We start from the raw sequence: 25049 nt of genomic DNA on the forward strand, positions 1-25049 counted from the left end.
AGGCCATTTCCACCCCCACCGTCGCCTTCCAGCCTTGCCCCATTACCTCACCACCCTCCCACTCCCTCCCCACAAATAAATCAGGCAGGCAAAGCAAGTCGTGACCCATTCATGTTGGGATGGGATCCAGATGTTGCCGGCCACAGGCAGCTGGGCCATTTCCTTTTTTGGAGAGGAACGCCAGGCCGAGGGGGATCCCAGGGGCCCAGAGGTAACAAAAGCCTGGTAGCTGGATCTGTGGGGGAGGGGGAGGGCTGAGCACCCCCCCCCTCCCTGCGCTCAGGGCTGGATGGGGGAAGCTGCTTTCAGAAGAAAAAAGACTCTTCCAGAGATGCACAACAGTTCATTGCTCAAGTTTCCAAGAGCGGGAGCGGTTCCACTGCATCAGCGCAGAGATCAGCTGCCCTGGGTCCATGTCCCAGCAAGTCCAGGGAGCGGGACAGGGTTGCAATTTCAAGAATATTTTGTCTTCTGTTTACAAGAGTCCACGGAGCCCCCACCCTGCTGCAAAGAAGGCTGTATGCAGACAGATTTGGATCCCAAAATGTGTGTGTGACCGTCCTTCTGACAAACACAGAAGGGGTGGAATTATCCAATTTTCCTTCCAAGCAGCCACAGGGCAAAGTTTTGCATGTTCTCAGCCTGCTCTGAAAGCCACAAATGGGAGGTGAGGTGGGGGGAGGAGAGACAGGCACCGATTGCCCTGCCGCCTCCCCTCCCCCCCAATGTGAGAAAATCATTGAGAAAATCAAGTGCAAATTCCTGATGGGACAAATGCAATATTCCCCCCCCTCCCCCCCACAAGTTGCTAAGAACGACATCCATGGTCCAGTAACATGGTTTATTATATAAAGCCAGAAAGCGGGGGCGGGGGGGGGCGGACACTGGCCAGATATGGGCAAGGCTAGGAGGAGTCCCCCCCCCCCACCTCCGACAGGCAGAGAGAGAAAAACACACACACACACACACTGACTCCCCCACTGCAAAATATCCAAGGAACTGGCTACACAGTACATGAACAGGATGGGGACAAAATATTCCCTGGAAGAGGGGAGAGAGAAGGAGCCAGGAAGAAAGTTTAGGATATAGAGAATAGGGGCCGGAAGTGGCTTCCTGCAGCTGGAGAAGATGGGGGGTCACTTTGGTATCGTTCTGGAGATCCTGCTAGGCAGAGCAGCTGGCGCTGAGCAGGCCACAAAGTCACTGTGGGTGGAGAGAGTGCCAAGGCCCACCCAAAGGGTCATGAGCACCCTCAGCGCCCACCCTGCAAGGGAGACCCACTGCTGGAGCCTTGTCTGTTTTGACAAGTTTGCTCCTGGGTCCACTCACCCTCCCCGCCTACCACTGCAGACAACACTTGGGGGGAGAAAGATGGGGGGGCAGGAACCCTGGGGGGCAGGGAGGAGCAGCACCCTCCCTCAGAGGCTCGTAAGAGGTGGATGGGGCAGTGCCGGCCCTCCAGCCTCTGCTTCCACCTCCCTCACTTCAAAAGCAGGGAGAAGGGGGGACTCTTGGCAGGGGGGGAGAGCTTGGCGCTGCTAGGCCCAGAAACTGGAGGCTCAGGGCAGGGGTTGGTGGGAGGTTGGAGAGGCTGCAACCAGTTCAGACATACATCCCCCCTGCATCCCATGCTGGGATAACCTTGCATAGACAGGCTTTGCTGGGCTGCAATAGCAGGAAACAGGGGACAGAGGGAGGGAGCGGTCTCCCACTTTGCAGCACAACCTCTGGGGACAAAGTTATGGGGGCGTGTGGATCCAGCCCCCGAGGCCCAGCCACAGAGAGGCAGGGAAAGGGAAGCAGGGAGGGAGAATCCTCTCTGCCCCACTGTTGCTGCTGCTTCAGGATGCAGGAAGCCTGGAGGACAACCGGCACCAGGCCCGGCCTCAGAGGTCGCTAGCGCAGTCGCGGCAGAGGATCTCCTCGTTCTCCGGGATGAAGCCCTTGCCCACGAGGGAGGCGGCACAGCGGGAGCAGCTGAAGCAGTTGTGGTGCCAGTGGCGGTCCTCAAAGGAGACGTATTTGCCCCCTCCAAAGCCTGGGGGGAGAAAGAGAGGAGGATGGAGAGTGGGATGTGGGCACGGCTGGGACTTGCAACAGGGCACCCCTCCCTGGCCCCCATCCTCAGGGACCGCAAAAGGCCTCCGTGTCTCCGCCCACCTCCCGATCTCACCTGTGATGGGCTTGGTGCAGGCACTGCACTTCTTGGCGTAGAGGCTCCCAAAGCACTTGACACAGTAGGGCTGGTCTTCCTGAGAGGTGAACTGCTGCCCAGCCAGGGGGGTCTGGCAGCTCGTGCAGACAAAGCACTCCTTGTGCCAGGGCTCGTCCCGGTAGGTCACGCCTCCCTTGGTCAGCGACTGAGCAGGAGAACAGAAGAAGAGTCTGGGTGCTGGATCGGGCCAAGGGTTGCCCCTCCAGTCCAGCATCTTGCCCTCACACTGGCCAGTCGGATGCCTCCAGTGCAATGGCAGGAAAACAACAACTACATTTTGAAGCTGGAACTGTCATGGGGGCTCCTGTGCAACCAGTAATGAAGTTTGGGTCACAACTGTTAGCTTCTTCAATAGGGTTGTCCCAACACCTTTACAATGTCTGTGCTGCTGATTGTCAAACTTTGGGATTGTTGAAATATAGGTAAAGGTAAAGGGACCCCTGACCATTAGGTCTTGTCATGACCGATTCTGGGGTTGTGGCACTCATCTCGCTTTCTTGGCCGGGGGAGCCGGCTTTTGTCCGCAGACTGCTTCCAGGTCATGTGGCCAGCATGACTAAGCTGCTTCTGGCGAACCAGAGCAGCACACGGAAATGCCGTTTACCTTCCCGCCTGAGCAGTACCTATTTATCTACTTGCACTTTGATGTTCTTTCAAACTGCTATGTTGGCAGGAGCAGGGACCAAGCAACGGGAGCTCACCCCAATTTGCATTGTGCCACTCCAGTTGGGTCTACTAGACCCAAAATTGTTAAGCAATGTGGACTAAATTGCTTCTGGGGTCCCTCTGGGATTAGGGGCCGTGAAGCTTCAGCTTAATTAGTTTCATAGTAGATCCGCCCCTGCTCCAATGGGAAACCGGCAAGCAGAATTTGAGCCTGAGAGCAGCACTCTCTCTTCCAGCTACTGATATCCAGAAGCATTGCTGCCTCTGACTGCACAGGCGAAAGAACAGGAGTAATATGCACAGAGCCCCCTGTCCACCCACCCAACCCAAGCCTGCAGGGTCTGAGATGCCCCCTGCCCAGCTGTCCCCCTCCCCCCACAAACCAGTTAAAAAAGCAGGCAGGGCCCCACCTTCTTGCAGTGGGTGCAGCGGGGGGCAAACTTGCTCTCGTAGCACGGGACGCAGTAGTAGTCCTTCTGCTCAGGGATGAAGGAGCGAGCCCCGATGGGCTGCTGGCAGCCGCTGCAGAGGAAGCAGTGCTCGTGCCACGTCTGGCCGTTGTACTCCAGCTTCCGGGAGCCTGTGGTGGGGCATTGCAGGGGGTTGGAATGGATGACCTCTGGGGTACCCCCAAATCAACAGCACTATGATTCTAGGGAACCCATGCTAGCCGTGGTGACCCTGGCTACAGAGGTGGCTCCCCTTGCCCCCCTCCCTCGTGGCCATGGGGGGGAGGGGCAAAGCAGCCCACCTGGCATGACCACCTGCTGGCAGGCCACACACTGGGAGGAGAACTCCCGGCAATAGCAGTCGTTGCAGAGCAGCTCCTGGCCCTGGCAGGTGAAGGGCTCGTCGGCTAGGGAGCGGTCGCACCGGAAGCAGCGGAAGCAGCCCTCGTGGTAATGCCGGTCCTCGTAGTAGAGCTCCTGGAGTTGGAATGGAGGAGAGGAGAGGTCAGGGGGCAATCGCAGTGAGAGGCAGCGGGAGGGGGCTTGTCTGAGAAAACAATGCCCTTATGCTATACTCATGGGGTGGAGGGAAGAGGCAAACGCACACCTCTGAGGAGGAGGAATTCGGAGCCCTCTCTTACCTATCTTTCTGTGGAAGAGGCTCTAGGGGGCCAAGAAGCAAAGCGCTGCTGCATCACAGGGGGCTGGACTAGATGGGCCCTGGGGTCCCTCCCAATTCTATGATTCCCCAAAGGTCACCGGTGAGCAAATACAGAAGCAGCCCTAAGCGCGGGCCCATTTCCTCCCATTTTGGGGGTGCAGGCAGGCCAAAGCGGGTCTACCTGCCCCAGCAGCCTCTTCTCAAGATGCCCCAATGGGAAGCCCTAAGCAGGGCAGAGGCAGTGGCCCCCCTTTCCCATGCTGCCTGGCAATCAAAGAGAGCCATTTCCCTTCCCCACGGAGGTCTTGTTCAGCTCACCTTGCTGGATAGCAAGCGGGGGTGGGGGGGTGGAAGGTCATCTCATTATCCACTGAGCAAAAGGTCCTCCTTTCCTAGCCTGTCCTTTCCTTGTATCACAGCTGGTCCCTTTCAGGAGGCTGCACAGACACCTCCCCGCCCCTTACTCATGAGCTAGAGAACTTGCTTTAGTTGCCAGAAGGACCTACCAAGAGGGGACCCCCCCCCCATTCCCCTTAGGGGTGCTGCCTGCTGGATCCATTTAGCACATGCTTGGAAAGGGGAGGAAGATCAGCTTCATCAATGGGACTGGTTGTTACTTCTAAAGGTGCCTGACATGCAGGAGGGGCGCTGCAAAAGTCCCCTGTGCTTGGAGGATCCCAGCTCATGCCTGGGCCAAAGGCACCAGTAAGACAAGGAGCAGCCACCGCCCCCCAGGGTCAGTTGAGCAGAGGCCTCCCCCCACCTTGCCCCCTTACCCTGCAGTCGTGCCCGATGGGCTCCTTGCACTCGTCACAGGTGTTGGCAAAGTGGGTATCATAGCAGGGGATGCAGAAGGGCCCCTCGTCCACCTGTATGTATTTGCGCCCATAGAGGGACTCCTTGCAGCTGGCGCAGTCAAAGCCTTCAGTCATCCTGCTGCAGGCTGGGACTCTGCACAAGGGTCCTGGGAGAAGAGGGAAGAGAGCGGCTGTTAGCCTCCTTGCCCAGGCAGAAAAGAGGGGGGGGGGGTAGGAGAGGACTGCTGCCTTGCTGGCTGGCAGACTAGCAAGGTCACCCAAACGCTTGCAGGCAAGACTGAGAGAGACTCAACTCGTTTCTTCCAACCCCTTGTTGCTTTGGGGTGCTGGTAGAAAGGACAATTCCAAAAGTACTGAATTGCATGCACCCAAATTTCCAGTGCAGCTCCACACACCTCCCTCAGCAGCTCCTAACCCTGACAAGGGTTAAGTCCCAGTTGGCAGTGACAGAAAGCTGAGCCAAGGCTGTTCCTGAGCATGTGTTCAGCTGGTGGGGAGGGATGGGGAAGCCACTCAACCCTGTAGCAAAGGAGAGTGCCAAGTCCCACTCTGGCTTCACAGATCCAGTCACCTCTCCCTCCCTCCCTCCCTCCCTCCCTCCCTCTCTCTCTCTCTCTCTCTCTCTCTCTCTCTCTCTCTCACACACACACACACACACACACACACACACACCCCAAAATCTGTAATTTAGGGCCCGCTTATAGCTGCCCCTTTCTGGAAGCAGCAAACCTTCCAGGAGCCCTGGGTTGATACGCTGCAGATCAGGCGCTTAGGAGGACCGAGGTTGCCTCTCCAGCTTTTTGCAGTGGGGTGGGGGGGCTCTGCTAACCCTCCTGGCGAAGAGGAGCAAAGTCCCCTTCCGAGGAATCACTGCATTCCCCCAGCCCCGCAACCTGCAGCCCCTTCCTGCTTGTTCCCTGTGCTAGCAAAGAGGTCAAGGAACCTTTGGAAGGCAGGCATCTGCTGCTCTCCAGACTGGAGCTCCTGCCGCGTGCCTGGACTAGCTGGCCTGGAACCAGAGGAGGGTGAGCCATAGTCCTGGCCTCCAGGAAATTCCAACATTTCAATCCTTTCGAAACAAACCAAAGACAAAGGGGAGGAGGAGGAGGAGGAGGCAAATCTCACCGCCCCCCTGCAATGCTGCTTTGAAATGGGAGTCCCTGCCTGAGCTCCCTTCGGGCTGTGGGACGGGGTAGAGGGCAGGGCACACAATGGTTGGTGGAGTGGGGGGGCACTGCAATTCTATGTGAGAGTAAGCCTCACCAACACAGCGGTGTTTCCTTTTTTTTAAAAATTATATTTATTACTTTTCCAACAATTTAAACACTACAAAAAAAGAACAATACAATACAATACAGACACTACATAACACTAACACATTAAACTAACAAAACAAAACAAAAACAGTTTAAAACACATCAAACAATTTCAATATCTTATCTTTCATTCACTTATTTCCACGACCTCCTCACACCTCCCTTTTTGTATTCCACTTCTGTTAATTTTTTCAGCAATTCCTTTCCATCTTCCTCTGTTTTCTATCCTATAATTATCTTAACACGTTCTAACCTTATTTTTTCCTTTAATATTCTATTAATCTATTTATACTTAATTCCTTATAACATTTCTACTAAAGCCATATAACTTCATTCCAACATTCTTCTAACATTCATTAATTTTACAGTATTTCTGTAAATAGTCTTTAAACTTTTTCCAGTCTTCTTCCACCGACTCTTCTCCCTGGTCTCAGATTCTGCCAGTCATTTCCGCCAGTTCCATATAGTCCATCAACTTCATCTGCCATTCTTCCCGGGTGGGTAAATCTTGTGTCTTCCAATACTTCGCAATGAGTATTCTTGCTGCTGGGGTTTACTTTTTGAGTAAAATACGCATGATTGTGTTAGTACTCGCAACAGATGATTCTATGTAGTGACAGTCTATCATTCTTGTAGAGAAGCCAGCAAGTATTATCTTCGGGGAAAGGGTTACTTGACCACATCTGGCCCAATCCAATGTTGCACGCTCATGAATGCAGCAGGACTTGCTCTCCAGTAAAAGTAGACTGCAATCTTGGATCCTCAACTTCTGCTTTCAGTTTTATTCTATTTGTTTTGTAAAAAAAATTATATACTGCTTGCAGTGGAGAACTTTGGGCTATCAAATTTCTCAAGACCGCTTCTGCCACTTGATTGTAGAAAAACCTCAAAGCTGTTTACAAAAAAATTGGTTCTATGAGCTGCGCCTCTTAACGGCCGCCTGACATGCAGAAATTCACCAGGTGAAGCTCTTCATGACATGGCTAGACCACTGGTGGGAAAAGCAGGTTGCAGCCAGAGATTCTGCACATGTCCTTAGAAGTAAAATGCTTCCCTTCTTAGAGCGGAGACAGCCCAGAACAGGGCAAGAGAACAATGCAAGGCTTTGATCACGGCAAGCTGGGTGACTATTCCCTTCCTGCAATAATACCTGGCATGTATCAACCCAGGTCAGAGAAGCCACGCTGAAGCTTGTGTGCATAGATGGGACATGACTCCTGGGAGGTTGTCTCAAATTTGCCCTAACGCCTTTATGTCGGAAGGACTGCACAGAACCTGGCAATTACTGCTTTAGGTGGTGGTTCTGCCCGCAGCCTCGGCCGTTTTGGAACCTGGTTTTTGGAGAAAAATTACACACCTCCCCACAAACAGGACCCTGCCATTGACTCACGTGAACCTCTTCACAAACCAAAATCTGAGCAAAGCTTTCATGAACTGTCTTCTGATGGCAGCCGCCTGGCTCTGGCAAAGCTCAGGGAAGACCAAAAGGGGTGTATTATCATCGCTGGAGTATTATTGGTATTGTAATTAAGGGCCTCTAGCAGCAATGATTGAGAAATTAATTAATGCAAAAGCTCTGGGTACTAAAAGGCCTCTCAAAATCAGACAAGCTTACTAAAGTGTTTTTATTAGATGTATTAATTAATGCAAAATAGCTTTTTTATAGCATATGATTTTGCACTAACTTTCCTTTAGAGAAATTATCAGACCTATGCATTTATATCTCTTTATCCAAGCCCCACCCCCCACCCCCTTTGCAGGGAGATTTGTATGCTTTTCTGTTATTGGTTATCTATCTGTCTTTATGGTATCTGTCTGAAAATGAAAAATGAAAAACAGTAACTTTTCTTTTTCAAACAAATGCACTCCTGGCCATACATAAAAGCCAAAGAGCACAAATTCTGACATGCTGCTTTAGGAAGCTTCTTGCCCTGGGGCCTTGCCCCAAAGCCAGCCACAATTTTCAAAGAATGGGGAGGAGGAAGAGAATTGACTTCCTGGATACAGGATACAGGAGGAGCAATTCTGTGCCAGAGGAGGCCAGTCCCTTTGCCAGCTGAAACTCTCTCTCTGTAACTGCCAAGGCAACATTAAGCCCAGCCCAGGCAACACCACCGATCTACCTTCCTTTCTGATTTTAGAAGAGCCCCGTCTGTCTCCTCTTGCTCACCTAAGAGGGTTGCCAGTGCTACCCCAAGGCGATCTGCGCAACCAAGGCCCACACTCCGGCTTGTATCAGCTGGACAACTTTGCTTCGGAAACCCCTGAAGGTCAGCTGAGCTCCAGGGTTCAGAATTCCTGCAGGACTTGCGTATGGCCACCCAAGAAGCAAGAGGCATTGTGGGAAGTGGCCTTTCAGGACAAGGGGAAAGAACAGGACAGGCTGCAAGGCATTTTACAGAAGGCACAACACAGAAACGGGGGCTTCTCAGGGTCCTGAAGCCCGCTGCCCACAAAGCAACAGAGCCCTCCCAGGGAAACAGAGGCACCCTGTCTCAGCCTTGCACAAAGGGGGAGACACCAGCGGTTGGGTGCTCCCCCAGTAGGCAGGTCTCTCTAGCAAGGGCTCTGCCGCGTTTACTAAGCACCCAAAGGGGAATTGAGTGCCACAACTGTCCCTCGCTGAGCTTCCATCTTTGAGGATCTCCCCCAGGACAGGGCGGTGTCCTGCTGCTGCTGTAGGAGCAGCAGAGTTTCCCTGGTGGCAGAAGAGGGGGGCCGGCAGAGGCAACAGGCTGATATTGCTCAACGACTCAAGGAAAGTTTTCTCCAAATTTGGTCAAAACAGTCCCTCTCGCTGTGGCTCTTTGTTTGGAGAGCTGCAGCTTAGGAGGGAGTTATTTCCAGCGGGAGGGACATAAATCAGGTATCCAAAAGTGAAGGCACAGTGGCAGCTCTTGGGCTGCAGCACAGCCAGCTTTCCCACATTTGTCCTCTTGCGCCCAATATCGCAGCAGTGAGAGTTCAAGGGAAGCCATGGCAGGGAGGGGGAGAGAGTGTGCAGCCGAGACCAATCCTGATCCGTTTTCCAGGCTATTAGACAACCATAGTCCTCCCCCTGCCCCCCCCAGGCAAGCCCTTCAAAATCTGGAATAGCACCAGACCCTAATGAGCAGGAAGTCACTCAGTTTACCATCCCTCATGCAGGCATAGGAATCCAGGCCATCTGCCGTGGGCAGGGATGCAAATGGCAGCCCTTTGGGGATGGGAAAGGGGTCTCCAAGAGTGTGACTTGGGGGGCGGGTGATGCTGCAGGCAGGAGGGGAACACGGAGCACCTTTTCCTCTTCCCCCATCAGAGCAGAGGTGGATTGAATTTCCATCTGCACAGCTGAGATTTTCCAGACCTGGTGAGAGTGGGCGCGCACACACATCATCTGGTATCAATTACAGTCCCAGCACAAGCCGGAGCTAACTGCAAATCCGTCTCTGCCATTGCAAAATCTCCCCATGGGGACCAGGGCTCCTTCCTTGCCAACTCCTTCCTCTGAGCAGCCTGCAGAAGGAAAGCGGCTCACAGCTCCAGGCTCTGCTGGCCAGGGCACCAGGTGGTATTAAGGGATCTTGGAGCTGGGAGCAGAGTGTTCTTTCAACAACAGGCACTTTGACTTTTTGGTGCCACAACAAACCGTTGCTTGGTCCGAGATGCCAATTTGAAGCAAAACATTCCATCCTCTTGGGAGATGTCTGGAGGTGCTATGGGACACCTGGCTGCCTTGAGTCCATCCATTTAGGACCAGGCTAAAAGGCGCTGCCTGTGGAAAACAGCAGGCTCTTGCCCACAAAACCAACTGGACAAGACTGCAGAGAGCAAAAGTCTGGCTTTTTTCAGCCTGAAGGGTCAAGGCTGAGGGAATTCCCTCTGCTTTCTTAGGAGGAGAGATCAGAAAGTCCAGAAACTGGTGGAAATAGCCTAGAAAAGACAAGATCCCTCCATGAGGAAGGCTTCCAGAAAAGACAAGCCACCCAGTGGCTGGCCCTCACTGCCTTAAAAAGATGATCCAGAGTTTGCCTTCCCCAGCCGAGGCACGAGAGGGGAAAAGCTACTTTTGCACACCTGACACCCCAAAGCATCCACCTTATCAGCTTGGCCCCCTTTGGGGTTTCTCGTCTGCATTAGTCAAACAGGCCCGGCTTCCTCCCTGGCTTTTTCAAAACCCTGTGAGGATTTCTGCCAAGTTACAGAGCCGGATGGGATCTTGTGCCCCTAAAATGGGCAAGGGTTTCTTGAACTGAGGACCACTGAACACATATAGAGCCTGGCTGCTGGATCAGGCCAAAGGGGGCCTGTCTAGTCCAGCACTCGGTTCTCACAGGGGCCAGACAGATGCCTCTCTTCTGGAAAGCCACCAAGCAGGTCAATGGCAGGGCTATCCCCACCTGCTAGTCCAAGCAGCCCATGGCACTCAAAGGCCTCCTACCTCTGGCAGGGCAGGTAAGACCATGGCCTGGAGCAACCTGTTCCATCTTCCCACATGAGGGGAAACAAGAAGGTGCAACCCTTCCACCAAAGCCCTGCTTAATGGGATCGTGTAGTGGCAGCTTCTGGCGAGATCCCACATGATCTCTGTAAGATCTTACAGAAAGCCGCCACCACTTCTCCTCACTTCTCTGGCGGTGGCGATGGCGGGCAGGCCCTGACACCAGCCATCGTGAGCCTGATCACCCTCCATGAACTTGTCCAATTCTCTTTTAAAGCCATCCAGGTCAGCAGCAGGTGGCCATCACTACCTCATGGAGGCCTTCTTCCACTGGAAAAGGGAATGTTTGCTTACAGGCAGGCGAATCTTGGTGGGAAAGGAAGGCTGACACATGCAACACAGAATCTTCCACCCAAGCTCCATGTGTGACATTTTGGGTAGGGTGTGCAATTGATGCAGAGACAGATACTGTAAAAGGGCCGATGGAAACAATTGCTAGCAACAGGCAGGCAAGGTAAAAATTCCACCACACACCCACAGGAAGAGCTACAGACTTGGGGGGGGGTGGGCATGATCCAAGAGCCTATAAGGGGCCCCCCCACCCTGCAGTGCCATGGAGCAAAGGGCCTATATTCTGCACAGGGGCCTCACAGGCCAGGTGGGTCGAAGAGGCTGGAGGTGAGTCGCTTTGCCTCACCCACCTGCAGAGAGACAAGCCAGCGACTGTTTGCTCAACTGAAAGGAAACACACACTCAGAGCAGTGGCATCTCCAACCCACCCACACAGGCACAGCTTGCAACACTGGAAGGAAGACGTTTGTCTTCCTACGTGCTAAGCTGTTTGGTCACAATTTCCATTCGCTGCGCACACAAGCACTTTTTCTGGCCTGCCAAGGTTAGGCAAATCAGAAGGCCCTGTAAAAATGAAAATAACTGAAAAGGACATGTCGCCCGCTGGCTTCAAAGAGGGCTTCCTTGCTTCCTCCCTAGCGGATGCCCTACTTTTTGTACCAGGTGTTAAGAGGGCACAGCACTGGCACCAGCCCTTTTCACAGCACACGCATGCCCTAGTCACAAGGGCAATGTGGAAGGAGGCATTCCCTGTTGGGGCCCATTGCCAGTGGGGATGGTATTTCCCCTGGGCAACTCAACCCCCCTTTTCTCAAGAGCACTCAATGACACCCCAGACAGAGGCAACATCCAAATGGCAGTCAAGCTCATAATAGCGGTGTCTGCTTTCCACTGGAAGGCCTTGACCTTCGCTGTTCCTCTGGCCCACGCAGCTATCAGAAGCAACTTCTCTCCAACTGGAAAGGAGCTCCCGTATTTGGGAGGCAACCCGAGTCAAGCACAGACTCCTGACAGTTGGTGAGTCATTTTCTGGGTTTCCTCTAGCACCTCTCTGAGCAGCAGGCTGAAGCATGAGCCGAGGTCCCTTCGGACTCCCAGCCAAGGAGTCGCTGGCTCACAGTCTCCGCGGCGCTCGAGAAGCTACGAAATTACCCCTTTGCGGAGGCTCTGTAACCTCTGCCGTGGTGCGGTTCAAACAGATACCACCAGCAATTCCTCCCAGCCCAGAAAGTTCAGACAGTTTTCATTTTCTGAGTAACAGAGCATTTTTGTCGGGTGAGGTAAGCATCCTCCAGCTGCCAGGTCCTGCTCTCCGCTAGGATTGCTTAAGAGCATTGCTGCAGGAGGTTTGGGTGGTGCTAGTGAGAGAGACAGACACACACACACAGCAGGCGAGAGGCGGCAGGCAGCAGCCCAAAGCAGAAGCAGAAGAAGCAGAAGCTCTCCTCTCCATGCAGCTGGGCAGGAGGACTCCCTGGGGCCTGGATTTCCCCTTTGGCACACAAACAAGGCAAAGCCCATTGTTTTGGGGGGAGGGAGACAAGGAGGGACAAGGAACATGGCCCACCCTCTCCAAATGCACGTTCTGAATGTCTTCTCACCTAAACATAAGAAGAGTCTGCTGCTGGATCAGACCAATGGCCCATCTAGTCCAGCATCCTCCTCTCACAGTAGCCAACTAGATGCCCTACTGGAAAACCCACAAGCAGGATGTAAGCACAAGAACTCACAGGGCTCCTTTGGTTTCCAGCAAATGGTATTCGGAAGCATGGCTGTCTCCAACTGTGAAGGGAGAGTAGCCATTGTGGCTAGTAGCCATGGATGGCCTTCTCCTCCATGAATCAGCCGAATCCTCTTTTAAAGCCTTGCAAGTTGGTGGCCATCATTGCCTCCTGCAGGAGCAAGTTCCATAATTTTAACTACGCCCTGCTATGTGCCCTGGAAGCCAAGCTAGGGTGTGTGTGTGTGTGTGTGTGTGTGTGCATGCATGTCTGCATGTGCGCACAGTCCCAAGTGTGAACGTGTTTGTTTTCCACGGTTTGTTGCTTTTAAGTTATATGCAGCAGGCAATGGGGGAAGCATCAAGTCCCACTCATGTATCTTTCCAAGTGCTGAAAAATATGCCCAAATGCCCTTTGCTGCAGACGGCATTCATATCCAGTAAGTGATGAGATTCAGGCCATCTGAGAGCAAGAGGCACTATAAGAAACCCATGAAAAAGGGTCCTGATGGGTTTGTCAAGGGGGAGGTTGCTGCGCCAGAGAATGGTCAGCCAGGTGGACAATGTCAGCAGCTCAGCAGGTGAGCAAGCAGCGCCTGAAAGGTGCAGGTGACACATCACAAACAAAGCTGGGGGCAAAAGAAAGCAGTGACAGGGAAGAAAAACCATTGGTGCCAAAGACCCCCCCACTCCAGAATGGGGGCCCTTGTCTCTCTAACTGTGCCTGAGCCCTACATCAGACCAAACAGAGATGGTCTTCCACCCCCCCCCCACACACACCACCCATTTCTACTGGAGTTTGGCCCCTCATCTCTCCAGACACCATGCAGAGACCTCGGGGCTGGCAGGAGGGGCCTGAAGGTTGACAAGGAAGGCAGATGTGAAAATCCTCCGGTCTATTTTTTGCCCCTGCACGATCCAGGCTCAAAAAAGAATAGGGAGGCATCTCCCGAGGATGGTGAAAGCAGCAGGTGGGAAAGGGCAGGCTCTTAAATTGGGAACACACCAAGACAGAGGGGGTCAGCTGCCTCTGACATTTTGTGCGGCCACGTGACGGGGCACAAGGGGGACCCCTCTTCAAGAGCTGCCTCTATTCTGGAGTTGTATTTTTAGTCTGGGAGATGCCAAACATTCAATGAAAGTGTGTGTGTGTGGTGGTGGGGGGAAGAGATTAGAGACCTGGAGGCAGCAACTGCTCTTGGCTCAAGGCTGTAGCTAGAAAGCAGAGAGGGTGTCCAGGGAGGGCTAATGCCACCAACACCCACCTGCCAGGCTGCAAAGGTGCTGAGATGGATCAGTCGCCCCAGAGAAATGTGGAGCTTGCAGGAGGTGCTGCAGCCCCAGAAGGTTAAGCCACCCAGTTGGGAGGCCAGAAAACTCTTTCCTGGGCAGCTTTAGAAGGATGGAGTCCCCAAAAAGCAGCTGCCGACACATTACACTCAAGCTGCATAGAGGCACCCTCTGTGCAGTGGAGAAGCCTCCATTTCTCACCGCAAACCTTCCCATGACATACTGAGAAATGGGTGCAGAAGACACAGGTCCGTAAGGGTATCCGGGCAGGGGTGCGGGGTTGGGGGAAGGAGCCCAAGGGACCAATGCAATGAAAAAGGTCCCTTGAACCTCTCAGTCCAAACATCCAGAAACACTTTGTCAAGAACAGCATGAAAGTTTTCCAAGCTATACTGAGGTTTTTTCCTCTCTTTTTCAGAAGTACAGATTTGGATCTGTTTGAAGCCTCTTAAAACTTTCCTTCTGGGGATACCCAGTTCTGCAGAGAGGCTGGGGATTGAGTAAAAACATTCCCAGCACCCTCACACAACTACGATTCCCAGGGGCTGCTGTGACAGTCAAAAAGGGTTTTCATGAGATTCAACTCTGTTCTGCAGACATGTGCGCACAAACACTAAGGGTGTGTCTGATGTCACACGCAGAGAGAAAGAGCACGCCTCACCCAGGGCATCCAGCAGGCCCTTCTGTTGCACAGCATGGAAAATGTCTGGAACAAGTCCAAATCCCAGGCAGGGCCGAGCCCCAATTGCCATCAGGGGACCAGGCAATAAAGGCTGGGAGCAGCCCAGAGGGCTATTTGGACTTCCATCGCCAGATCTCTCATGAAGACCCTGGGGCTCTCTCAGGGGCTTAGGAGCTTCCAAAACTGATGGATGGGTGGAATGGCCTATAGAAACAGGGCAGAGGGCAATGCTTGCAGCTCCTGGCTTGGCTGGAAAAACCCCAAAGCAGCCCCCATTTCCGGGAGAAAAACAGAGCGGCAACAGCCTTGCTGTACCAGTAAACCCTCTGGGGCCAGATGGGGACCTCCCAACCAGGAACTTTCTTTGGATGAAAGATGCCCCATCCCTGTGAACCCAGGATGTCTCCTGGGAGGAAGGAGGAGTGATGGTTCCCTGGAGGAGAGCTGGAGAAGGAACATTCCAGGCTGCTGAGTCAAACTGCGGGGGGAGAAAGGGGTGGATGTTGTGGCTGCCTCACTAGCCTGAATAATTGCCAGCCAAAGGTAACCTAGGGGTCTCAGAGCGGGCCTGGGCGTGCACTGGGTGAAGCCAGGAGGGGCTCCCCAAGGCCCATGGGCCTGAGGCTAGGGCCAGCTTGAGGAGCTGTCCAGGGTCACAGACGCTCCAAAGCTTTTCAGGCCCTACAAGAAATCCTGGCCACTATTCCTCTTAGGGACACTGTGAACCCTCCATATGAAGTTCAATGGCCAAATAGGAACACTGAAGTCATTTCCCAAAGTGGCTGTTTCAACCCTGAGCATAAATTCAGGCAGCCCTTCAGGAGGCACCTTTGACCTTCCCAGGCGCAAAGAAAAACCAGCCAGCATGGCCCCTTACATGACCTCCAGATTGCAGCAGAGCCGCCCATCACCTTGAAAGGCAAGCACAGGGGAGATCCAGCCCCAGCCACCTTATGGAGCCTCGTTCCCCAAAGACAGCAGTATGCTGGAGGAGCACAGCAGACCCGGACTGTTCTGAGCTGCCCCAACACGCCCTTTTTCCTCCAGAGGGAGGTGCTCTCAGCACCAGAAGAGCTTCCACCAAAACACACCAGAAGCAGAGACAGAGTCTGTCCTCAGCAAGACTCCTATGGCCCCATCATCACTCAGGTGCAGGCAGGGTGAGCCCAGCCAGACACGTAGCTCCAGAGAGGAAACCCCCCTCCTCCCCTAGATCCACCTTTGTTAATGATTTCCTAGTGCTCAGAGACATTTAACCCTTTCGGATGTCTCCCCAGCCCACAAGGAAGGCAGCTTCTTCCCACCAAGGCAGGAGCAGCCAATAAAGAAGGAAAGAGCTGCTTTTCTGCCATGGTCAGACCACCCCCTGGAGGCCTGTGTCCACTTCTGGGCACCACAAGGATATTGACAAGGTGGAGTGTTTGCAGAGGAGGGTGACCAAGATAATAAAGGGTTTGGAAATAAAGCCTGAAGACGAACAGTTGAGGGAGTTGGGACTGTTTAGCCTGGTGAAGAGAAGACTACCTAGAGTAGGCAGGGCTGGATGTATGTGAGAGAGACAGACCCGAGAAAGGACAATGAGCTCAATTTAGTTCTAGGACTGAAAGCAAATTCCTGGGCTCAGAATGTTCTCCGAGGAATCCAGTGTGTTAATTCGGTGTCTTTGCACCCGGCTCTGGTTGGCAGATCTTGGAGTTCTAGTAAAAAGAACAAGGAGATCTGACAAGTCTGAAGTGTGCCCACCTCCCAGAGGTCCTGCTTAAGGTTTTAAAGGAGGTGGGGAGTGCTGTTGGCTCAAGCCAGCCTGCCTAGGGCTGGGAATTCCACCACCTATTGGAAATCTGGATTATGTGGGGACTGTTCACGCTACAAGTTACAGAGCAGTGATCCAGACAAAGGATGTCCTGCATGCCCACAGGAGCACCCATTTGCAGGCTGGGCCCTGGCACTGAACACAGATGGCACTGAGGCTGAGCCCCATGGAAAGAGTGGGCAGTATAGCCATCCTAAGCTCCTGGGGTGGGACACGCTGCCAGCTGGCCTTGAAAAGACAGGCAGGGTGATGGTTAGCAATGAGAGAACTACCATCCTTTCCAGCTATGAGGCATCAACACTCACTCCACCTTCACTGGTTCCTCTTTGCTGCGACTGGACATATTTGCAGCGATGAAAGCCAAGAGAGAGGAAAATCCTGGCTGTGCAACAATGGAAGCCCCACTGAATCTGTCATCAGAGGCAGCTGCTTGGCCCCAGACCGGCAATGAAGGGCACTCCATGGGGAGAGAGGCCAGGTTGCTGGGGTGGGGAGGGGAGGTTTTTGCAGATCCCTCTGCTGGGATTCCAAGCTGCTTTCATTTCCTGTGCCACATCCTCTTGCTGGGGGGCTGATTCAGCAAGCAATTTGCCCTCTTGCCATAGAAGGGTGGCAGGCAGGCGGGAAAGCTTGTTTGTGGCACACTGAGTGCAAGCTGGGTTCTGGTTTTCAGAAAACACTGGGCACCGAGAAGAAGCAAGTCTGTCTGGCCTGCCCAAGTGCTGCTGGGCAGAAACACCATTGATGGGAATTTTTTGAGTTCTGGACTGGAAGGGTCCAGTGTCTCCTGCTGCAGAGAATCAAATATGGCATTTTAGTAGAAAAGGAGTGTGGCTGCAAAGGTGATAGACAGCTAAGAGATGTTCCTACAGCCAAGTCAAGTCTGTGGTGCAGTGGTGAGGGTGTCGGCCTATGACGGGTGACACCAGGGTTCGAATCCCCACTTGGCCATGAAGGTCGCTGGGTGACCTTGGGGACCAGTCACAGGCTCTCAGCCTAGCCTACCTCATAGGGCTGTTGTGGAGATTAAATAGGAACAGGGAGGAGAAGCAGGTAAGCTCAGTGGGGAAAAGGTGGAATATTAATGCAATAATAAAATAATAATAAAGGAATAATTAAAACAAGTCATTCATTTGTCTTTAACATGAGAACACAAAAAAGCCCTGCAGCTGCATCATAACAAAGGCCCCTCTAACAGATCAGCAGGTTCTCTCAGCAGCCAATCAGATGCCCCAATGGGAAGCCCACAAGCAGGATCTGAGACCTGTGATTCCCAGCAATTGGCATTCAGAGGCAGAGCACAGCCATTGTGGCAACTGGGAATCAATAGCCTTTGTCTAATCCTCTTCCAAATCCATCCATAATGGTGTCCATCACAACAAGTAGGAGTGGATTGCATCCTTTAACTTGGTGTGCTACGTGAAGAGGTCTTTGTTGCTCTTTGAATGCTGCAAGCAGCAACAGCCCAGCAGAGCATGGACCTTCCTCCCAGTCACCTCCAGCCTCCTCTGTAATGAGTCACTGAGCACGAGTCCCTTTAAGAGCTGAACAAATAAATATTAGTAAAAATGAGGAAGCCAACAGAGGCTGGGTCTGCACTCTGCTTCTTCCGCCTCGCACATTTCCCACAACAGGAAGCCCCACATCCGCTGCCTTATTCCAGCAGACTTGCGGAGGGCTTCCCATGTGGGGAGAAGCAGGATACAGAACCCCAAAACCACCTGCAGCCTGTCCCTGCCCCTCAACCGGACAGCCCTCTCCACGTCTTGCACAGAATCGCTGTGTCACCCTCGTTTTGGGTGCAAGCAACGCCATGAAACAAGGTGTTGTGGTCAGAATGTCAGACTAGGCCCTGGGAGCCCAGAGTTCAAATCCCCACATGGCCATGAAGGTCACTGGTTGACCTTTGGGCCAGTCACTGCCTCTCAGCCTCTATATACAGGAATCTTTTGAATTCTGGACTGAAAGGGTCCAGTGTCTCCTGCAGGAAATCAAATGTGGTGCTTCAGTAGAAAAGGAGTGTGTTTGCAAAGATGATAGACAACCAAGAGATGCTCCTACAGCCAAGTCAAGTGTATGGTGTATTGGTGAGAGTGTCAGACTACAACCTGGGTGAGACCAGGGTTTGGATCCCCATTTGGCCATAAAGCTCACTAGGTGACCTTGGGTCAGTCACTGCCTCTCAGCCTCACCTACTTCACAGGGTTGTTGTGCGGATGACATGAGGAGGGGGAGAACCTTGTACACCACCTTGGGACCCTTGCAGCAAAGGTGGGACATAACTGTGATAATAATGAAGCACGCAGCTAAGAAATGGTTTTCAATAGGATTCGGAGGCACTAGATTCTGACACTCCAAAGCTAAACAGCGAAATGTGTGACAATCCCGCCACCAAGCCTACACGGCGTTCTGGGGACACCTCAGAGTTAAGCTGTGCTCCATACCACACAGCAACTCCTTTTTGCACATACAGTACTCTTTCTGTGCTTTCAGTAGTTGTCCAGCAACCAGACTGCCCCACAAGCATGTGTGAAAGGCCCAGGATCCTGCCCCCAAGGTCCCTATGAGGCATAAGCACAACTGTGAAGCCCCCAAGAGTTCTGGTACTCAACCCCCAAAATCCAAACCCTGCCTGGGAAGGGGCATCTCAGCACAGAAACTCTGTGTATCAGGTTCCCCTTTGGGAGCCAGGTGCCTAAACTCAGCAGTTCTTGCCTCCCAGCCTTGGAGAACCACCAGTTTCAAGAGCTTGGGGTTGATCAGCTGCTTTGCATGCAGAAGGTCTCTGGTTCAATCCCCAGTGGCATTTCCAGGGAGGGTTGGGAGAGACCCCTGCCTGAAAGCTTGAAGAGCCACTGCTGCCAGTCAGTGTAAACAATACTGAACTATCTGGACCAATGGTCTGACCTGGTAAAAGGTAGCTTCATATGTTCATATCTCTCATTTCCCTAAGCATCAGAGTGATAGCAGTATCTGCAGCTTCACCTTTTTCCAAATGCCTCTCCTGTCAGAGTGCAAATATCTAACTCACAGTTATATGTCTTTGGTTAAGTGATACTAGTAAAAAAGAGAGAGAGAGCATGAAATGCTGCCGCTGCCATCACAAGCTGGGTCTCCTGTGGTCCAGGCAGGCTCTGAGTGCCCCAAAGCTCAAAGATGCTCCTTCCAGGAAAGGCACCCACAGCCTTGGCAGCAGAGGAAGAATCACCAGACGAGGTGCCAGATTGGCATCTCCAATATGATGCTGGCACCGTCTCAAATAGATTAGTCAGTCTATCGTCTGCAGTGGATTCCTTTGTCTGAGGATCTCTTGGCGTGATAAGGCAAGGCAGCCCCCAGAACACTGATGCAACAGCAGCCTTGGAGCAGCTTTGAGCCTAGCCCAAAATGACAAGGAGCCCTCCAGCGCAGAAAGCGCAGGCTGGCTGGGTATGGCCAAGGGTTCAGCCCAAGCCGGCCTCCCCTAACTGAAAGAGGAGAGTCAAAATCTAGCTATGATGAGGCATCTATGCAAAGAGACCACGCTGACTTCCAGCTGCAGGCCCAGCACCCAGCAGGTTGCACAAGCCTGTGGGGGCAGGCCAGGTTTGAGCCAGCAACACCCATGTTTGTCAGCTCCTTAAAACGCCACCCATTTAGCTAAACAGACCTGTCCCTTATGCTCAGTGCTGCCATAACAAGAGAGGAGTCCGGGGCAAGGTCTCCAGTTCTAGACCAAGAGGAGGGCAACTTAGGTGGCATGCACACCCATTTTACAGTTTGCTTCAGCTGCTTTTAAGCAAACAAGAGATGAGAGTATTCATACGTCATAGGAAGATTCCCCTGCCACCCAAGCGTTGAACCAGAGTGAAATCACATTGGGCTCCTTGGAAGCTTATCAGAAGTCCTACAAAAGGAGTTTGGCCAAGTTGCCCATATGAGAACTTCCTGCCTTACTAAAGTAGATCTTCTCCTGCCATGTTTTGCTGCAGAGCAAGAATGAGATCCTCAGGTGGATTTTGGAAGGCATGGAAAGCATCCCTGGATGGAAGGAGGTCATAATCCACCAAGGAGCATTTGCAAGAGTGAAGCTAAAAGCAGTGGCTTCTCGTGAGAAAGGCCCTGAAGCTGGATCAGGCTGAAGGCCCAACTAGTCCAGCATCTTGTTCTCATAGCAGCCAACTAGAGAGCCAGTGTGGTGCAAAGTGTTGGACTAGGACCTGGGAGACAGGGGTTCAAATCCCTACTGGGTCATGAAGCCCACAGGTTGTCCTTGGGCCAGCCGGTCATGGTCTCACAGCCTAAACCTACCTTGCAAGATTGTTGTGAGGACAAAATGTGGAGAAAGAGTAGTATGAACTACAGCACCTTGAGCTCCTTGGAGGAAAGGTGGGGTTCAAAGTGTTTCTCAAAATTGGGTCGCCAGCTGTTGTAGGACTACAACTCCCATCATCCCTGATCACTGGTCCTGCTGGATAGGAATGATGGGAGTTGTAGTCCAACAACAGCTGGAAACCCAAGTTTGAGAAACACTGCAAACTAACCAGATGCCTATAGGAAGCCTACAAGCAGGACTTGAGCGTAACATCTACTCTCCCCACCTACGATTCCCAACAACTTCAGAGGCAAAGGGAGAACATAGCTTTATCCTCCCTGAACTAATCTAATTACCTTATAAAGCCATCCAAGTTGGTGACCATCACTAGAGCTTGTGGTAGTGAATGCTATAATATAACTATGCACTGAGCAAGGAAGGACTTCCTTTTGTCTGAATCTCCGAACATTTAAAGTCAGGAGGCAGCCCGGTGGCTCAAGGCTTCATATTTCCTATCAGTTTCTTGTTTGTGCAAAGGCAGTTGCTTTTACTGCATTGCATTTGGTATGAATACCTACACACACACACACACACACACACACACACTAAACTACATTGGAAGCCATTTGGATGAAATATTTTAATTTAAGAAGACCATGTAGGAAATATATTACTCAGCCACCCTACTGACTCAAGATGAAAAGGTGTCCCCATGTGCTTCAGAGATGAGCCCAGTCACCTTGGGGCACAACACAAACTCAGAAAAGTGGATTTCCTTGTGAACAACAACAACACATCCTTCCTTTCCTCCAGCCCTGAACTGTCCACAGCTGGACAGCCCAGAGACACCCGCAGCAGCAGCAGCAGGAAGAGAGGGCAGGCTTCCCCTTTCCGCAGGAAAAGCAAACATGGAAGGCAGGGTAAAAGAGCATGGTGGCAGTGGAATGAATCTGGAAATCCTGGAAACTTGATTCCCAGCACACTTTTTCAAAAAAACAATGCACAAAGCATCTGTTCACAGGGAGTTCATTTAAGCCAGTAGCCATAAAAACAAAGGAGCTGGAATGAATCCGTTTACAAATGTTGTGGGTGGGTGGGAATGTTAGTTAGACATCTACAATCAAGAAGCCTGATGCTTCAACTCAATATCTTATGCCAAGTCAACTGTGGGACCCTTGTGGCCACCGCTGGCTCCCCTGCCTGCACGAAACTTATTTGCCATATTCGCTGTGCTGTCTCCTCCGAACCCTGTAATTGGAGCACCTACATTCCCAAGATTGCCAATTAGAGCATGCTCATATTTAGGGCACACCCATTTGGGACAGGGTCTGCACTGGGATGGAAGAGAACCTGACTGAATCATTCTGTCTCATTGACCAAAACTGTCAGCCTATCCAAAACTGAAGGGACATCTGGCTGTGCTCATTCCCCCATATAACCCCCTCTCCAAAATTTCTTTCGAGCCTCCAGAGCTCCCAGTTGAGGGTTCAGCACTCACATGAAGAAAATCCTCTCTTGGGGGAGGAGATTCATAACACACGAAGCAGAAACCTGAACCTGAGGGTATGAGCTCCCCCCACCCTGCAAATCCTGTAACACATCCAAACAACATGGGGCTGGTGTTGAAGATGGACACAGCCACATGCAGCAGCTGGCGGGGGGGGGGGTGTAACCCGGACCCCCAAGCTCAGCTCTCAACTGGTCTTTGCCACTCACAAGACACGGAGTGGAAAACAGATCAGAATGGAAGGGGTCTTGCGGGAAGGCAAGGGATTTCTTGTCTTTATAAATTGGTCTTACTCTCAAAACCTTGGAGAATGTTGAAGGCCGGCATACCCTACCGTTAAACAGGGTCAGGCTGCCCCAAGCGGCAGATTTTGGGGAACCTTTGCAGGGCACCAGCTGTTTAGCACAAAACTCTTAGTGTTCGTCGGAGTTTTCTGTGATAACCATCGGCAGGGACGAGTCAGCGCTATTTGGGCTTCCTGCCTCAGGTACTAAACGGGGGGACACCCCCTGCCAAAGCGCCATGGAATCCCCAGGTATTATTCCAACTTTCCGCAAATTCTCCTGCCACGAGATTTCTCCCGCATCCTCTGACCCACACGGCGCTCATTCACACATTTGCTTCCGACGTGAAGTGTGGAGGTGGGAAAAGGCCTTCCGGAGACGTGGAGACCCCTGGGCCTGTTTTGTTGCCCCCCTCCCCGGCGTTGCTGGGCCGGCGCGCTTTGTCTCCGCGCGTCGGAAGCTGCACAGGACGGGGAGGTCCTCCCCACCCCCTCTGCCCTACCTGGGCGAGGCTGCACAGCGCGCTTCTAACCGCGAAGCCGGGGAGGGGACGCCTCCCTCCGCCAAGCTCGGTTTTCAAGCCCCCCGGCAACCGCGTCCGGACGCAGCGGCAGCTCCGCCTTTGCCGTCGGGGGGGAAAGTTCCAAGGCGCGTTCCCCTGCGGGCAAACTTTCGCTGCCTCCCGGGACCGGTGAAGGGACCCGCTTGCCCGGGGGTCAAAAGGGTCTCAGCCCGCGCCCGGCGTCTGAGCTCTTTTTGCGCGCGCGCACCCGAAAAAAAGGACGCCTTCTTCCGTCGCGCAGGCAGCCGAGGAGTCGCGCGCCGGTTCGCCGCGTCCTACTCCGGCTGCTCCCGCTGGCAGGCGCTCGCCACGCGGAGCCGGCCAGGGTGCGAGCGCCGGGAAACAAAGCCGAGGCGGTGCCACCACCCCCTCGCCCCCCGCCTCGCTCCCTCCAGCCGCCGCCGCGCCCACCTGCTGCGCCCTGTCCAGCCGCGGCTTCGCCAGAGGCGCTCGGCTTGTCCCTCTCTCCGCCTGCCCGAGTCGAAGTGGCGGCGGCCGCGCCTGCTTCCCTGGCCTGCCCTCGCGGGGCGGAGCCGGAGCCGCCGCCGCCGCTGCCCACTAGGGAGGGGAGGGGGCCGCCGTCGCCGCCAAAGGGCCCGCCCAGCAGGAGCCCCCTGCCGCCGGCCCAGAGGCCTCCTCGCCGCGGCTTGGCCCGGCTTCTTCCTGGGCGCGGGGCAGGCTGCCCCCGGCCGGCCGGCCGGAGGGGCAACAGCAGCAGTCATCGCCGGGCGCCCCGGGACTGGATCAAGGCGGCTCCGCTGGCCCGACGGTGCCTGCCCTGACCTGGAACAGCAGCAAACGCAGCATAGAGTACAGCAGCCCCAAGGCGGTGGCGGGTGGCGGCATCGCTGGTCCCGGAGCCCGCAGTTCCACTGCCCTGGTGCGCTAATTCAGATCAAAGGCGCAAGAGGCTTCCGCTGTGGGTTTCTTTGGAAATGAGCCCCCCTATACCTCGAATTTAAATGGGGCTCATGTCCAAATAAGCATGCACAGGATTGCGGCTTTGATCTTATATTGCTCGTGGTTACACATATTATACTAAAAGTAAAGTTCCATTTAGGACAGCCGTCTCCCGTTTGAGGCCGCCCGATCCACTGGGACGACTCCAGTGGACTCTAACATAAATAGAAGCATTCCCCGCTCCGATGCTGCTGGGTCAGCCCTGAATGCGGGCTCTTCCCGGGCTTAGCCTGATAAGTCGCATCAGACCTCTGCTGCCTCCCTCCTTGTTGCTCTGGGTTGAATTCCCTCGAGCCGGGCTTTCCTGCTTTACAAAACAAACAAAAACCGTGAAAGATTTAGCAACCCCCAATCCTCGTGGCTCCGATTCAATTTGGAACTAGAATCGCTGCAACTCCGCTTCCATTTTTCCAAAAGGGCTCGTCCTCTTTTCAATACGAAATGACAAGAATGTTCACAGCATCCCTAGAAACAAAGCATGGCAACCTGGGATGGTCCTGGTGATGACGCCAACACACAAACATGAACTTACCACAATAGGGAAAACACACACCCATGCCAGAGAGACCCGCCTTGCAGCTGATACCCTGCTACTGTCTGTCTCCACTCACAGGGGGAACAGGGGACAAGGGACAGGGATCCCACAGCCCTCCTGGGCCAAGGGCTCAAGACCCACCCAGGGAAGGAAAGTCTTTTGATAAGGAGCCAATGGGAGGGACAGGAGACCCTACAACAGCAGCTGTAGCATGCCTCCTGTTGGGCACTGGTCTGGGGAGCTGGGGATGGAGATGGAGCCTCTGCCCCCTACTCACCTTTGGCAGTCTGGGGGGGGGGGCTCTAGTCAGGGGCAAAAGAGAAAGATCAAGGCCACAATACCAGCAGCTCCACAGGGCAGGTTCCTAACAGCCACAGCAGCACACAGGAGTCAGGCACTGAAGGAGGCTTTTGCTACTCCACCCCTTGCCCCACTGCCTTAACTCCAGATTGTGAAGGGCTGGCACCCTGGAGAGGTAGAACAGCTCATGTTTGCCATGCAGGGGT

At 53.4% G+C, this 25049-nt stretch overlaps 1 protein-coding gene across 2 annotated transcripts; it reads right to left on the reverse strand.

Annotated features, from left to right (window-relative positions):
* Nucleotides 1-827: 827 nt before the first annotated feature.
* FHL3 (four and a half LIM domains 3) lies at nucleotides 828-23617 on the reverse strand. 2 transcript variants are annotated; one of them, XM_028739243.2, is made up of 6 exons: nucleotides 23460-23617; nucleotides 4768-4955; nucleotides 3633-3807; nucleotides 3292-3461; nucleotides 2174-2360; nucleotides 828-2038 (listed from the first exon to the last, which is right to left on the reverse strand). In XM_028739243.2, exons 2-6 carry the CDS (start codon nucleotides 4921-4923, stop codon nucleotides 1887-1889), a joined length of 840 nt encoding a protein of 279 aa, XP_028595076.1. In that variant the 5' UTR covers nucleotides 4924-4955; nucleotides 23460-23617; the 3' UTR covers nucleotides 828-1886. The 2 variants fall into 2 exon arrangements, with proteins under 2 accessions (XP_028595076.1, XP_077787966.1); XM_077931840.1 differs by lacking the exon at nucleotides 23460-23617 and adding an exon at nucleotides 23257-23360.
* Between the last annotated feature and the right edge of the window lie 1432 nt (nucleotides 23618-25049).

Source organism: Podarcis muralis, chromosome 7 (genome assembly GCF_964188315.1).
Source record: "Podarcis muralis chromosome 7, rPodMur119.hap1.1, whole genome shotgun sequence".
In the NCBI taxonomy this organism is placed as follows: domain Eukaryota; kingdom Metazoa; phylum Chordata; class Lepidosauria; order Squamata; family Lacertidae; genus Podarcis; species Podarcis muralis.